General features: G+C 37.9%; 1 protein-coding gene across 1 annotated transcript; it reads right to left on the reverse strand.

Annotated features, from left to right (window-relative positions):
* Positions 1 to 992: 992 nt before the first annotated feature.
* glula (glutamate-ammonia ligase (glutamine synthase) a) lies at positions 993 to 4,522 on the reverse strand. Its single transcript, XM_041992754.1, has 7 exons — positions 4,379 to 4,522; positions 3,528 to 3,715; positions 3,275 to 3,436; positions 2,633 to 2,779; positions 2,423 to 2,550; positions 2,114 to 2,313; positions 993 to 2,012 (listed from the first exon to the last, which is right to left on the reverse strand). Exons 2-7 carry the CDS (start codon positions 3,691 to 3,693, stop codon positions 1,700 to 1,702), a joined length of 1,116 nt encoding a protein of 371 aa, XP_041848688.1. The 5' UTR covers positions 3,694 to 3,715; positions 4,379 to 4,522; the 3' UTR covers positions 993 to 1,699.
* Between the last annotated feature and the right edge of the window lie 12,026 nt (positions 4,523 to 16,548).

Below are 16,548 nucleotides of genomic sequence, written 5' to 3' on the forward strand. Positions count from 1 at the left end.
CCTTGTTCTGACAGCATGAAATAGAGTTCTCAAAAAACTGCAAAACATGACCCAAATGACCCAAAGTATGCTGAAGCATCGGGAAATTTTCAGATAAGAAATTTGCTACACTGATCTAATGTGCCTTTGACAGAATCTAACCAGGCCTCTGAACTAGAAAACTGGAATATGAACAGGCTTTTCTTTTGTTTCTCAGTAAATAATAAGACCCAGACAAACTAAGTCATGTTCTCATTTATACCAATCAGTTGTTCCATGAAGCCGTTTATGACACAGCACTGATTATTGGCCTCAGGCTGTCACAGTGAAGGAGCCTAATAACTGTCTCGTGAGTTCACCAGTTTCCAGTTACTACCCACGAGGTCTGAAAAACCAGTTAGAACAAAGCAGCTGTTGAGCTCATAGTCAAATATAAGCCAGGCTGAAAAATTAGAACATTTGGCAAAACAAGGCACATTCAGGGATATAGTTGCCTTTGGGCAGGCTTCATTTCACTGGTTTGTTTACTGCTTATAGTAAAATGCTGCTGCACCAAATGTTTGCAAATGCAAAAGGCCATGTTGCAAACTGTAGATCAGTTGGAATTCCTCCTGCAGCCATCTTGGGAACTGCAGTGATCATTATGGCTTTTACAGCATCACCTAACATGATGAAAAGTCCTGAGTGTCCCTTTTCAATAATCCAGTCTACGCAAGTTAAAAACTGGTGCTTTCACTTGTGTAGTCAGATGAAGATATAGCTAACGGCTGTTATAATTAGCATGAAGAGGAAAATGTTGGTTGTGCTTGGTTTGGAGGAACAACTGGACTAGTTAATTTATAAGGCCTTTGAGAGTTGACTACATGACTACATGCTAAGCCAAATAAAAAATGTGCTGCAGCCTTATTTACTGGATATTTGTGAGCAAGTCATCCTCTCATCACGTTCTCCGCATAAAGCAAATCTTCCACTTGATTTGTTGAAGACTTGAAGTCAAGAGCCACACAATTGTGTTGTGATAAAAAATAAAAGTTTTAAATGTATCAATAAAAAAACACCAGGTTCAGTAAACTTGATGTTTTACCAAATCAGGTGCATTACAATATCGCAGTTAACAAAAGGATAAAACTCCTTGAGGAAATCTACAAATGGCATTATGGATAGATCCACCACATTATAACAACTTACGTCTGGGTACAGACATCTACAAAGTGTACCATACAAGTTGACCCAGTGTGTGTCAGAATCTGAAGACAAACATTGCCATTAAAAAATAGACACAGTCAAATGAGAGCATTAGTAACATTGAAGACTGGATAGTGGAAGTCAGGTCAACATATATTAACAGTACACAAACTAGTCAGATTTATTAAGTTACATATATCATCCAGCCTTAGCAGCCCTACTCTGCAGTGTCCTTGTGCTTTAGTTCATTTTAGTCACCGACAGACAAGGGAATGATATGACATGGGCTACAAAACAGTGTTACAAAAGTCAATCCCTGCTAAAGACGTGGGAAAGACAGACCCTGACATTACCAGCTCAAAACTACTAGGAATCTCATCACCTTGTCATGTTTTAAGTTGACCAGCCAACTTGAAGCCATTAAAAATGTGGGTTAAAAATCATTTCAGTGGGAGAAAGAGAGGGTATACAGTACTAGTTTAAAAGAAAAGATAAAACTTGGAGGTCAGTGGGAGACAGTCTATGAGTTGCTGGTTTAATAATCCGTTGGTTCATCACCCTCCTCATTCAGCAAACAGGTCCGGATCAGGGCCTCGGTCACGCCATATGGGTCACAGTTGGCAGATGGGCGGCGGTCTTCAAAGTAGCCTTTTTTCTCCTGGCCGACACTGCGAGGAATGCGGATGCTGGCCCCACGGTTAGCCACGCCTGCAGAGAACTCATGGATGTTTGAAGTTTCGTGATGGCCGGTGAGGCGGCGGGCATTGTCAAGCCCCCCTTTGGGGTCATAGGCACGAATATGATAGCGGTGCCTCTTTCCAAGCTTCTCAATGGACTCTTCAATGGCTCTGAAAGCAGATGTAACACAAGATTGAAGAAATTGTTTTCGGAAATTTTGAAAACAATTTACTGGCAGGATTCAAGAAGTCCCTGTGAAGCGGTTACTCACTTCAGTCCACCGTCTTCCCTCATCTCTTTTGTGCTGAAGTTTGTATGGCAGCCTGCACCGTTCCAGTTTCCTGGGATGGGCTTAGGGTCAAATGAGGCAACAACACCAAAATCTTCACACACACGGTGCAGGATGAAGCGTGCCACCCATAGATGATCACCCATGTTGATCCCTTCACAAGGTCCAACCTGGAACTCCCACTGAATCACACAGGAACAGCTCATCATTAAGACTGACACTTAACTGGCTGTAAAAAAAAAATGTTCAGGTTAATATTCAAATATGTGTTAAACTATTTATTATCATTACCTGAGCAGGCATCACTTCTGCATTTGTTCCACAAATGTTGACACCAGCATACAAGCATGCTCTATAATGAGCCTCTACGATATCTCTGCCATATGCTTTGTCAGCTCCCACACCACAGTAGTATGGGCCTGCAAAAAATGCAAAGTGTCAAACCACAATGACAATGCTCTGCATTTCCATCTTCATTACATAAAAACGCCATCTGCTCACCTTGAGGTCCAGGGAAACCATTAGATGGCCAGCCAAATGGGTGTCCGTCTGTGCTCAGGATGGTGTACTCCTGCTCCATGCCAAACCAGGGATGCTGGTCAGCCACCATTTCCATCACCTTATTGCATGTGATTCGCAGGTTGGTTTCTGCAAGAGGAAAACTAAGTTTAGATGACTTAAGCCACAGCAATCAACTTCAGCTTCCTGTACAAGGTACAGGAAACAAAAAATTTGAATGCCAAATCAAAATAAGTTAAATTTTCATTTTGCTCGTTTTTGCTGGAATATGTGGTAATTTAGTTTATTACTTTTTTCTACTTTTTAAGTTTTCATGCATTAGAATGAATGGTGGCAAGAGCCCTCATGCTGAAGCCCTATTTGAGCTCCGCTGTGTGCCAATAGCTATGTTATGTTTACTTTGTCTATTTGACAAAGCTATCAGGCAATTTAGATGGTTGCCAAATTCAGGTCAGAATGACATGTTCATATTAAAAAATATGAATAAAAAAAACATAAGAGACAAATGTTCTTCTCTTGACCATGTAGTCCTCTTTTGTATCAGGCAAATCACAGCTTTACTGGTTTATTGCCAACTCCTGCAAGAATTAGCCTACAATACTCTGTAAAAACTGAGATGTTTACCAGCAGGTTTGCGGTTGTACTTTATAACTTCGCACAGGACCAGTTTGTTGGGGTCTTTGCGGAATGGATCACGAAACATGGCTATGGGAATCAGATACATGTCGCTGTTGGAGCCCTCAGACTGGTACGTACTGGAGCCATCAAAGTTCCACTCTGGGAGATCTGTGAAGGTATCAAGAAGGAAGTGGCATTACAGTGCTGCAGGTGTACCAACTATTTGACTATCAGAGGAAGTTCCCAGACTCATGCTTACCTTCAATGCTTTTAGGCGCAGAGTCAAGAGTCCTGGTTTTGCAGCGTAGCCCCTCTCCAGTTCCATCAATCCAAATATACATGGCTTGGACTTTATCCCCCTGAGGAAGATCCATGTACTGCTTCTTGACAGCTTTACTCAAGCTGGCACTGGCGGACGTGGCCATCTTCTCTGATACTATAACACACCTGAGAAGAGCAGAGACAAACGGGTTTAAGACCGCGATGCGCGCTGGATCACATGTTGCATAAGGAGTTTTGGGGAGGGGGTAGAAACACCCAAACTGCACCATTGTTTTGTCTTCCACAAGGGGGAGGGGGTGGAAAACAAGCTGAAGATGTAAAAAGACATTTCTAGCTTGCCGTCCTTTCTCTTCTTGGCAAACAAAACAAAATGCGTGCATGCCGATTAATGAGATTACATTTTACGCTGGAGTTCATTAACTAAGAAAGAAAAGACCCATGGAAAAAAAGCCAAGTTTAAATATACAAATTGTTTCTGTTGAGGTCATCTGTTATCTACACATAATTGTTACGATCATCACGGAAAAATAGAAGTGACGTTAGGAGAGGCGGCGTTGCATCATTTGCTTCCTAGATACGATTCATCAAATACTACAAACGACTGAAAGTCTCTAACACAAAACTAGCACCATAAAAACAACAACAACAAAAAGTCTAGACGACAAGCTGCTGCCGATAAAGATAGATTCTCATTAAAATTAAGAAGTAAGAGGTAATTGGTTAAAGTCGGTAACAATGGAAAGTCTGGTACAAAAAGTACAAGTCGCCATCCTGTCTGATCGAGTTAAACAGAGAACCAAAGCAGAGAAGAAAAGGAAAGGAAATTACCTGGGCAAACAAGAAAACTGAAATAAAAACTAAAGGACTGGCAGGTCCAGTGTCTTGTTCTATGGTACTTTTCTACTGTCTCTTTCATTCTCCGGTTCCAACGCTTCAGAGCCAACAGCATTTATAAGATCAGGAACTGGGATGGCGCGACTTTGATTGGTCGCAGAGGTGATGAAGGCACATGCATGCCGATCATTGGACAGCAGCAACCCCCCTTTGCAAAACTTGAGCCGCGTGTTACTATCCTCCTTCGTGTGTGTGTGTGTGTGTGTGTGTGTGTGTGCGTGCGTGCGTGCGTGTGTGTGTGTGTGTGCGCGCGCGCACGCCTCATCGTTAAAAGAAATAGAATAAAATTACATGAAATAATCGGAGGAGTTTTAGATTAACGAATTAAAGGAAGAAAATGAAAAAGAAAAGAGGGAACTGGACATGATGGTTGGCCATTTTTCTAAAAACGTGCCTCAGTGCCTCAGACTCACACGTGAGGAACTAAATGTTCTGCACAAGCCTCCATTCACTGCAGTGCACAAGACGCCACCTTGTGGTAGATGTTCTTTGCCTGGTTCACTGGTTTGAATGGGAGGTTACGTAATCTCCATCAAGGCACTAAGAGAATCCTTCTGTTGCAATTGGGTTATGAGCTTATGTAGGACAATGTAGGACAATTATAGGTATTATGCATGCACGTTATCTATATGAGAAAAATACTATGTGGGAATTTTTAACATTTTGTTGCACTGAAGAATCACCCTTATTGAATCCTTGAGAAGTAGGTAAAAGTCATGTGCTGCTAATCTGATGATGATTAATTAATTATCAGCAAGCACCTTTTTTTTTTAAAAAAAAAAAGCAGAAATTTTGACAGTTTGCTTAATTGAAACATTCTGGTGTTAACACACAGCCAAGGAGCAAAGACACCAGCAAGAAACTTAGAGAAGCAATTGTTACTGCAAATCAATCTGTGAAGGGTTATGTCAATTTCTATACAAAATTGAGTCCATTAAGTGGAAAATATCAAAGGAAGGTGATCATTTTTATAGGAGTGTGTGTCCTAGTGAGTTCACAGCAAGGTCAAACTGTGAAATGCTTTGGCACAGTGGAAAAAACCCTAACAGTTAGATCTCAGACTCTCCAGGCCTAAAGTCTCTGACAGTACAATTGGAAAAATACTGAGCAAGTATAGCCTGTTTGGAAGTTTGCCAGAAAGCTCCCTTTCTCCAAAACACCCATGGCAGCATACCTTAGATTTGCAAAGTTGGAGCTGAAAAAAATCGCAGGACTTTAGGAAATATGTCCTTTGGACAAACAAGACCAAAGTGGACATGTGTAGCTTTAATGCACAGTGTCACGTCTGGTAAAAACCAAACACAGCATATAAGCAACAACATCTCACACCAACTGTCAAACCCAGTCGTGGAGGGATGGTAATTTGAGCTTATTCTGCAGCCGGCATCTGAGCAACTTGTAGGTTGTCATGAATTCCTTCACAATTTTTTCAGCGTCATATGTGGGGCCATCTGCCTGACAGCAAAATAATAGCTTAAACTATGTCATATAGAGAGACAAAGAACCTGAAGAAAGGTTGCAAATTTACAACAGAATGGCTGGAAAAGAAGAGAATGAAGGTGTAACAACGACCTAGTCAAAGTCCTGCCAACAATCTGATTGTGGAACATTAAGAGATCTGTTCATAAACAAATATTCACAAACCTCTATGAACTAAAACACTATTATAAGAGTGAGTTGCTCCACAATAATGTGAGACGCTGAAAGTGTTACATAGAAAATGTTATTTCAGGTTTTTGCTGCTTAAGGTGGTCCTACAAGCTACTGAATCGTGAGGTGAACTTAGTTTGTCGCACACTTATTCTAAATAGACAAATAAATAATTTAATATGTCATGTTGGTTATTAAATTTGAAGACTAGGTATTGACCAGATCTTTGACTTAAGAATAGAATAGAATAGAATAGAATAGAATGAAAAGCCTTTATTGTCATTATGTACTAAGTATAATGAGATTAAAAAAGCAGATGAGTAGAAAAAATAGGAACACAATGTCAAAAACATTATATAACTAACACAACAAACAAAGACACCAAAGACGCAGACGTGAATAAGTGGGAGAATGTTACACAGATAAGGAAAGTGGTAAGTGCGGGTTATGACAGTGCAGGTGACATTAGTTAACAATCTTCAAAGGGAGCAGTCTCTGTACTCAGGTTTGTCCTAAAAGTAGACTGATATTCTTCCAAGAAATGGTTTCTTTTAAGTTTCTATTTAATTGAATAAAAACCAATTTTTCTATAATTTATCTTAAAAATGGCAAGTTGGATACAGGTTGGTAATTATTAAAAACAGTGGAGTCTAAATTACTCTTCTTCAGAAGCGGCGTTACCACTGCCATTTTTAAGGCCAATGGGAAAACTTCTGAAGAGAATAGTTTACAATATATAAAAGCTCATACTCAAAGAAACCATAAAATGTTTTTAAAGGTGATGTCAGAATTGGATCTAAAAGGCAGGTTGTTGGGCTCAGTTGAGAGAAAACTCAACCAAGCATCTTTGCATCAACCAGAAGAAAACTCTTTAGTGTTTCCTCGGGTAAAAACAATGCTTTAGATCTGATATGATCAACATTTTGTTGAGATAATAGATTGGATCAAATAGTATTGATTCTATTTTTGAAGTGGTCTGCAAAGCTCTCACATAAGTGGCATGGAGGACTTGTTAAAATCAGCATTAATTAAAAGATCACTGGTTTTTTAAAAAAAGGAATTTGGGACTGTTCTTATTGTTAGTAATGAGATTTGAGAAATGAAGTGTTCTTGCCTGTTTTACCGTGTTATTTTAGATTTTGAGTTGTTCATGTAAAATTTCATAATAAATTGTTAGTTTAGCTTTTCTTCATTTTCTCTCTGCTCTCCTGCAATAGCATTTTAGTTCTTAAATGTTCTCCTTTCTCTACAGTGGGTTCAGTTTGCTTTTCACAGTTTTTATTTTAAGTGGAGCTGCTGAGTCTATTGCTGATTTTAATCTGTTGTTAAAATGATCTACAATAAAATCACATGACGCTGGTAAAATCTGAACAGGAGTGTAGTTTAAAATTTCAATAAAATTTGCAGTCACTTTAGAAGTAATATATTGTTTCCTCATAGTTCTCCTGCTCATCCTGTGGGATAAAACTGGTGATTTTGAAAAACACAGTAGTGGTCTGACAAAGCCAGGTCAACAACAGAGGACACACCAGTGGACAGACCATAGGTTATGACCAGGTCCAGGGCATGTCCTCTGTTGTGAGTAAGCTGTGTCACATGCTGTTTAAAATCCATACTGTTTAAAAGGTTTAAAAACTCACTAGTGTAGTATATAGTATCTATATGGTATCATCAACATTAAAAGGCCAATTTCTGGTCCTACGTCATACTGTATTTTGTTAAACCCGTTCCAACTGACACTCAAATATAATCATATATTGTATATTATAACAAATAGTTTATCAGGCTAAAATATATGTAATCTTTCCATCACTATTTCTATATTGTTGTAAATTATTTTCAACCATTCTGCTTCTATGGTTTAACAGCGCCAACTGTTTCTGTCAAAGTTTTTAACTTACAGTGTTAGACTGATTATGTTTTGTTGAGCACTTACTGTACTGAACATAATAAATTTAGTTAGAAAGCCACAATTTTATTTTAAGTCAAATAAAGTTCTTTTTTACAACAGGTCAAGGGAGCCAAACCATCAACCTACAACTAAAAAAAGCACAAAGGGATTAAAAAATAACATATTTGTTTAAAGAATACATTGTCAGACAATGGGAAAGAAAGTTAGTTGGACTCAAACTCAGCTAAAGTGATTATTTGATGTCTGTGCTTTTTATTTTATTCACCCAGTCCAAAATTAGTCACAGATGGTCAGCTGGACTGAGTGGTTGTAAGGCGGCAGCATTTGATAGATATTATTTTCAGTCTCATCAGACCTTTAGTGACCTTTCCTGCAATGTGTTTGTACACATTGCCATCATGAGAGATTAACTCTGTCAAACAGAAACAGTACAGACATTTTTTTTTTTTACAAGTTTATTGGAATAATCTGTTGGCATGAAACTACTGTAATCATCAGTAATTTAATTAAATAATAAAAACTCCTGTTGTACTTTAAGAACTGATGCGTTCACATGCCTTCCATCATTTGAACAAAAGTCTGACAACCCCAAAACTTCTAGTTTAAAGTAAAATAAAGCAATCAGCAAATCTTCACAAGGCAAGAACTGCAATCTGATTCACTGATTATCACAGCAGATTATGTTTCTGTTGATCAGCCACTTAATCAATATAGTAATCCTTTCAATGTTAATTAGTTGTTGAGGTTGATTAACATGATTTAGACCCAAACTTTTGAAAATGTATCAGTCTTGCTGAAAACTTTTTTATTAAAGCTATACCCTCACATGACCTGTGTCAGAGAGCACGACAATATTACCACGGGCCTTTTCCTTGGATAATCCTGCCCACCTTGTGGCATCGAGTTTGTAGTAAAGATGGTTCAACAGGAAGGCAGGAAGCAACAGATCTGTTGTTGGATTTTTGTGGATAAGGATGAGGAGACAGTATACACACTAGATTGGTAAAAAGTAAATTTTCTCTTCACCTAAATGAAGAGAAAACTGATTTGCAGAAAATATTGTGCCATTCTTCCATTTTTTTTTATTTTTTTTTTTTACCAGCCAGGATTTATCCTAGTTGTTAAATAAAATTCTTATGACAATCTCAAAGTTGAATACCCACAATGCACCCAGGACTTTCCATCTATCCAGTTTCCATACCTGCTTGATTCAGTTTAGGGTTGTAGAACCAGGTAGTGTGTTAGGGGCATTAATGCTTGACAGCTTTTCTGAAACAAGCTTGCTCAGCCTGAAGCCTCCTGGCAATGTTGTGCCCTTGGACCAAAGTAGTGAGTTTACCACATCCATTCAATTGCTTTTTATTTGTTAACTACATTGACAAGAAATGACATGTCCTTCCTTTGAATCTATATATCTGATAAGAGCATCTGACTGCCTTGTATATTTTCTTAGTTAAAAAACACAACGTCTTTGTTACATATCAGCCAGTTGAACTTGCACCAGCAATCTTTGAACTATTATTTTCATATCACAATCTCATCAGCCTCTCTCTTTACTTTATTTTTCTGCTTATATGAGGGTACAGTGCCACCTTGTGGACTAGGAACTCCCGAACAGTAATGAAGATGAGGAAGGAGAATTTGTTAACAATGAAGCTGTACAAACTGAGTTTGGTAATCACTGTTGTAGAACTCTGAAACTTTAGTTTTAAACTGAGCTCATGTTTTAATTGCTTTGATTTATCCTTATTTAATGAAAGAAAATCATGTTACTCTTTTAGTATTTATATGGTATGTGCATTTTATATAGTCTGTGAGAAAGTATAAATTATCTAATGATTGAACAATCATCTAAAATGAGATGAATCTTATCTAAAATCATTGCAAATAATAATCACAAATGTTTAAATAATGACAGTGGGTCTAGTTAAATGTGATAATGTGTAGCAGGCAGTGGAATAAATATTGGTTTCCATTTGTAGTAACCGCTGACTGTAATAAGGGATGAGATTAAATAAATCCTGGAACTTAGCCTGGTCTGAAACAGGCTAGCTCCACAGTATAAATCTCCATGGTAACTTATGCAATAACATATCCTACTTTTTCCTATTTTGCTTTTGTTCAACTGGATCAAGGATAAATTGATCCAGGATGACCAACATATCCCGACTAATCCTTTATCTTGGTTTTGTGCAGCAGGCCCCAGGTCAGAGGTATTCCATCCCTGTAGTAAACTCAGCCTATAAAGTCACGCTGTGTTTTCAAATCAGCAAAACATGTTGAACTGTCAAAGATTACTCAGTGTCAAGTTTGCTTGAGGGTACGACACAAGCGGATTCACCAGTCTGTTGAGTCTTCTGTGAACTGATACCTTGTATTTAACAAGAAAAACAACCCCTTTAAATTATGAAGATAGATGTGAATTGTTATTCCTTACTTTGTTTGCCGATAATGTGTTTGTCTTTTTACATGTCTATAAAATACAAGTCATAAAATTAATTTGCAAAAAGATGACAAATCAGACATAAAGCTAGTAATATTTACTGTTTCACTTAAGATAAAAAAAAATGTATATATTTAAAATTTGCAAATGTCTAAAAATGTTAATGGAGTGAAAAGACTCAAGTGGTGGAGTAATATTTCTATTTGTATTTATTTTGATTTCCATGAACTGTTGGAGTACAGCTATTCTAATTCCGGTTAATAAATGCAGTAGTTAAATCTTTTCTGGACGATGATTTATTTTAGTCCATGTTTAAAAAAATTAAGGAAGGGCGATAAACTTTATTTATACGTTATTTAAACGTAAATCACAGGTCTCTGATATTTGTTTCAATGCTAAATTGGCCAAAGACATGACCATATATGCATCATACCATAAAACAGGCATTTAGTTAAATCAGCTATGTCACATCATCTTCAATCAGAAAACACAATATTTCAGCAAGAACTGTGACAGATTCATCTTACCTTAATCTTAGTTATATTTGTTATTACTGTAAAGTTACATACAAATATATAATGTATGTATAATATTTTTAAGATTAGACAATGTTTTCTAGGTCTTGCCAGAAAGGTATATTCAACATTTTAACTGAAGGCCAAAAGTCCAAGATGCAGGTCCGTTTTTAGCTGTAGAGCATAAGAAATCTGTAGAATAATGATTAAAAATAAGATTAAGTCTTATGTTTAAAAAGAAGATTAAAATAGATTAGATTACATTTTTTTCTTGATTGTGTTTCATTCTGTTCTAATGATGACTGGTCTCTGAGGCTGCACATTAAAGAAACAAATAATTTATATCTGATGTTTTGATACTCATATTTTAGCTTAATTAATGAAAAACCAAATAGCAGTAAGTGAAAATGTACACACAGAAGTGTGTGGTTATCCTAAACACAGACTTTTGTTATTCCAGTTGTTCCAGCAGAGGGCAGCAGCTACCAACGGAAATACCATTTATGCTGCAAGTGCACAGTGAAAAAGACACAAATCACTTGCTATAGTATGTGAAACCTTGTATGAGGAAAGTCAATCTGCTTTGTCAAATTATGATTTTAGATTTTGTAGGGAAGTCTGAATAAATTGGTCATTGACAGGGTTGGGTTCAGCAGTTTTGTTTTTTGTTGTTGTTTTAACAAATGTATCAACATCATTCAATAAAGTTTAGGAATGTCAGGAATGAGGGATTTTTTTCTTTCCCTTTGCTCCCGCTTTTAGTTGCTGCTGTATTTTTTCAGACACAGGATTGCAAACTTTCTTTCTAGACTTTATCCCCACTTCCTGGTTTGAATCTCTGTCACTCAGCACAGAGGTTGAGGAATAACCCTCCCCAGTCCTTACACCTTCACCCTACTCAGCCTTTAAACAATTAGGCCTTAACCTCTGTGCTCCCTCACTGATCATATATCATCCCGTCCTCTAAACCACAGGACAACACTCTACCTTAAAAATTAATAAGGCTCACAACATACTTGTCGCTATTTCAATGCCCAGCATGTCCTCTGTGACTCATCAGTTCAGCTGTAAATCAGGCCAGGAGCAGCCTCGAGGGATTCTGTTCCTCTAACGCTCCTTCAAAGTCTTTTATGTGGAGCATCAATAACCAAACAATTTGCAATAACACTTATTGGCATGGCATGAAAAACTATTGATTGTTCAAATGAAAATCAACAGGAGCACAAGCTGCTGCGTGGATCGCTGGCTTTCCTAGATGTTTGTCTGTATTCTCCCTGTTGTATCAGTGAGGATGAAGGCAGAACAGCATGAGGCATCATGGGTTATATTTAATCCAGCCTCGCTGTTCTTTGGGATAATAACTTTTTTGCTCTATTCCAGGACTTGTCTGTCATCTTGACATGGCAATATCTCCCAACTCCACTGTTTCATAGTCAGTTTCATTTATTTCCAAATACCATTTCACACCCTGCTGGCTTTAACTAGGTATTATACAGCGTGTGGGGAGTGTGCTGCAGATTGAATCGTGACAGAGACAACAACGTTTCTGGTGAAATATACGAGGATATTGTAAGTGGCAGACTTTACAACTTTTTTTTTCCTCATTCCCCATTTTCATTTGTGAAAATGATAGGAGATATCAAGTGCTTTATTTATTTATTTATTTATTTTTATTATTTTGAATTATTCTAATAGATGGTGGGCAGACATTTACCAATTTCATGAATGTTTATACCATTAAATTATTTATTTTTCAGGTGCTTGACTTCTATTTGCATTCAGTATCACAATGCCCATTTGAAAATAATAATTAGGATTTCTATAAACCTTTAAAAATTGAAAAAAAAAAAAACAACACATTTCTTTCTTTTGAATATATAAAAAAATATTAAAGTCATGAGTAAAACTTCAGCCAATAAAATGAACTGATCAGTACACAGCTGCCAGTGTTGATTGTTACATCTAAAACAAGCACATACCACGCTTTGTAAGATGCTTATTTGCCTGTAGTTTTTGTTTTGGTCACAAATAGGAAGGCTGAGACTGGCAAAATCTTACGACCCTGTGATCTTATGAATATTACGGCAATCCAGATACTTTGTAAAGTAAAAAAATGATCCAATATCTCACTAAAAATCTAAGATTAGCTAAAAAATGTCATAGTATTGTATCTTTTACTTTAATCTGCCATTAACTATCTCACAGCCCCTCAGCTTTAGCTGGTATTAATATTTCAAACTGAACATAAAGAGTTTCAAACTAGTCCCACCTCCAGCAGATACATCAGTCAACCAGATTGACATAAGCAAAGAATCTCAATAAAAATGATTAAATTAGTTGAACACGTGGACTTACATGAACCAGTTTGCAAAAAACTGAGAAATATCTTAATCAGTGTTTTTATTTTTTTTTAACATTGTCTGCAGTTTTCAGTCGTTATGTCAAGTGGCTAACTTTTACTCCTGGGCCTGGGGGACCTCCTGCCCTGCAAGTTTTAAATATTTTCTTTCTCCAACACTTTGCATTGAACTGATTAGTTCAGTTCATCATCACACTCCAAAGAAGCTTGTTAATAAGAAAGAGCTAAGCCACACATTTCTGTATTGACTTGAATAATTTTCTTATTTAATGTTGTAAATAAAGTTTTTTAAAAAAGGAAATGTTCCCTAAGGTAGAAGTTTTCATTTCACCATTTCTATTTCTTTATAATGAACATTTTAACATGCACAGAATTAATTATGCTGTGACATTTTACATAGGGTAAATGTCAGTTAATTGTCAGCGTAGGCTAACGTCTAATGTTAACTGTCAGCTGATAATTTGAAGCTACCTTTACCATGAATGTAATTTAGATTAACCATATTGGCCAACAAGTGGTCTAAATGTCAATCACAATGAACATTTGTAGGTTGCGTGTTGCGCTGCCTTATGTCCAGTTTGCTCTTCTCAGGGGTGGAGCAGGTGCCTTATCGCATGCATCTGCAGTAAAACTGAGGATATTTTGGGATAAAATAAACACTAAAACAACAATGGATTCAGATATTTTTCACATTATTGACCTGCAATCTCTTTTGCTCAGCAGTGGTAATTTGAGGTAGGGATAATTTTGTCTTCTTCTCCAGTAATTGCCATGCTAACACCCAGTGGGGCCTACATCTGGATAGATCACCCGTGGATTTGTGTGCTGTGTTACCAGTAGGTGGTCCTGCCCATGGCTTGGTGGGTGAGCGTGGTATAGTCCCTGCTGCCACTGTCGCTGACATATCAGAGCTGTTTATTAAGAGGATGACAACTCTATCAAGCCCCATAAGCGGGCCCTCGTGCACAGGAGTTCTTTTGTTACTTTCAGGGAGGGTGTCATCAATCTTGCTGCCATGCTACTCTCTTGAGCTGTTGATGGCAAACACGATTCCTCCCTTTCTGCCTGGCCTCTCCCGCCTTGCAGGCTCGATTCAGGCGTGGTGAAGGGGATCGGGGAGATAGGAGGACTTTCCCCGGGAGTGCCTTTTCTTGACAGGCGACAGAGCGAACTGTTTGGACACCAGGGGTGGATATATGGGAACATGTAATGAAAAGACGTTGACAGGACCTGCTTGCTCTGTAATAAAGGTCCTCTTGAGCTGTGAATGGATACCCACATCTTTCACGCTTTTGTCTCCCTTCCTTTCCCACAGAATCAATCTCATCCATTTTAACTAAAAAGGAAGGTGTAAGAGAAGCATCCCAGACAACGGCTCATGGTGTTAAACATTTACATGCAAAGACGTGATTAGAATACTTATCAAAACAGCGACAAAGTTGATTTTCACCCGGGATTTGTAATATAATAAAGCCCTTAAAGGTGTAGAGAATTTTCCCTCTCTTTCTGTCAGTGTTACTCAAGGCTGAACGTGGCTCACACAGATGGACTATGATGTATGTACTCCACTTTAGCATTGACTGAGGTCACAGACTCCATAAATGTTTTAGATGAGCCTGATATTTTAATCTCTTTTTAGTGAGGGGTTGTTGGACCTTTGCCCAATCAATACACAGGGCAACAGCTTTGCCAAGATATCTCATGGTAACTTTTCATTGTTCTGTCTGGAAGCTGAAATGTCAACCACAATAGAACTGCTCAAACTGGAGCTGAAATACGTCTGTCTGCAGTCAAAAACATCGTTCGTTTATGACCCAGAAGCTTCTGACAATAATGAACACAGAAAATGCCAAAGATGCCTGAGGAAGAGGGGGCAGACTGACACCTGAAATTTCCTTTTTTTTCCCCCCTACTCTCAAATCAAATCCAACCTGTTTAATTCATCAGTCAACAAAAGCCCAAAATGGTAGAGAGGGAGGGGGTGGAGATGTGGTGCTGCTGCCTTTGTGAGATTTCACAGCCAAAAATATCAAGACACTCTCTCACATTAACATTGCTAATTTGTTTGCCGATGGTTTCCAAGGCGCTGAATAATTGGCTTTGAGATATTGTTTGTTCAGGTGTTCTGCATAATTGAATTCTGTATTGAAAATAATGTGGACGAATGTTGGAGGAATACTGAAAAGAATCATACATTTTGTGATACATTTTCCTTGAAATGGAGTGATTGGTGTAGATTAATTCTCATCCCAATAGCGACAAGTGATGATTGCTGCACATTAATTTTCTGGCTAATGTACAAAGCACACACGTTTTGAATTATAAAACTTATGTTCACCCGTTTCCAATTAATGTCCTGTTGTTGAAGCTCCTTTTGTGGATGCTTTTTGAGATGATATGGTTTCCTTTGCACATGATGACCTTTTGAAATGCACAGATTGATTTCACGCATCCATTATTCCCCAAAACGCCGCTTTTGTCAGTGCTCTGCTGTGAGCTGTGTGCTGATAAGCCAGTTAATGTGTGTTGCTGCAGAGTCGGACCCATATGCACATGTGGAAGTGATATAGCGTCCAGCTGGACACATGTTGACAGAGGCGGATGATGTATTTGATCATAGTTAGTTGTGAGGAGGGTCTAGGCTGGGTTTGATTCAGCTGTGCGATGCTGACCTAACGCCTTGACTCAATCAGTCACCTTGTCCTCCCCTTGACTCCTAACCCCGTGATCCTCTACTCCCACCCCACAGGACCCAAGAAAAACAACTCTCGTGCTTGAGACCCTCCCTTTGCTCAAACCCTTGTCTAGATGGATATAAATTATGTATGGAATCAATGCCTGGTTCTGTTTTCTAACACATTTCAACCACAGATTTCAAACTGTGAGCTAAAGAATAATTTTTAAATGACAGTATCATTAATAGCAGAATGATTGATTGATTAATGAGCATGAAGCACATGGGGAAATCAAATCAGAAACTGCTTTAGTAGTGTAATTTTAATTAAATTGGAAATAAGATCAAATAATTCTTGACATTTAAGTTATCCCAAAAATATGGGTTGAGAGAACCAGTTTAAATCTCATTATCCTAAAACAGAAGTTTGATTAAACAAAAAGTCAACTTGCTTTTGAAACAACAAAGTCTTTACGGTTCTTGCTGAGTGCTACATCACATGTAAAAGCAAATGAAGTTGTATATGTAGAAAAGCCTCTTGCACCTTGAGA

The sequence above is a fragment of the Melanotaenia boesemani genome, chromosome 8, assembly GCF_017639745.1.
Source record: "Melanotaenia boesemani isolate fMelBoe1 chromosome 8, fMelBoe1.pri, whole genome shotgun sequence".
NCBI classification, from domain to species: Eukaryota; Metazoa; Chordata; class Actinopteri; order Atheriniformes; family Melanotaeniidae; genus Melanotaenia; species Melanotaenia boesemani.

What these genes read in the sequence shown, in the direction of transcription:
- glula (XM_041992754.1), bottom strand. Translation starts at nt 3,693, where the DNA reads ATGGCCACGTCCGCCAGTGCCAGCTTGAGTAAAGCTGTCAAGAAGCAG. An exon ending in GTACAACCGCAAACCTGCTG is followed by an intron (nt 2,780 to 3,274) that starts GTAAACATCTCA and finishes TTCCTCTTGCAG; the next exon opens with AAACCAACCTGCGAATCACA. An exon ending in AGGGAAGACGGTGGACTGAA is followed by an intron (nt 2,013 to 2,113) that starts GTGAGTAACCGC and finishes ATCTGCTTTCAG; the next exon opens with AGCCATTGAAGAGTCCATTG.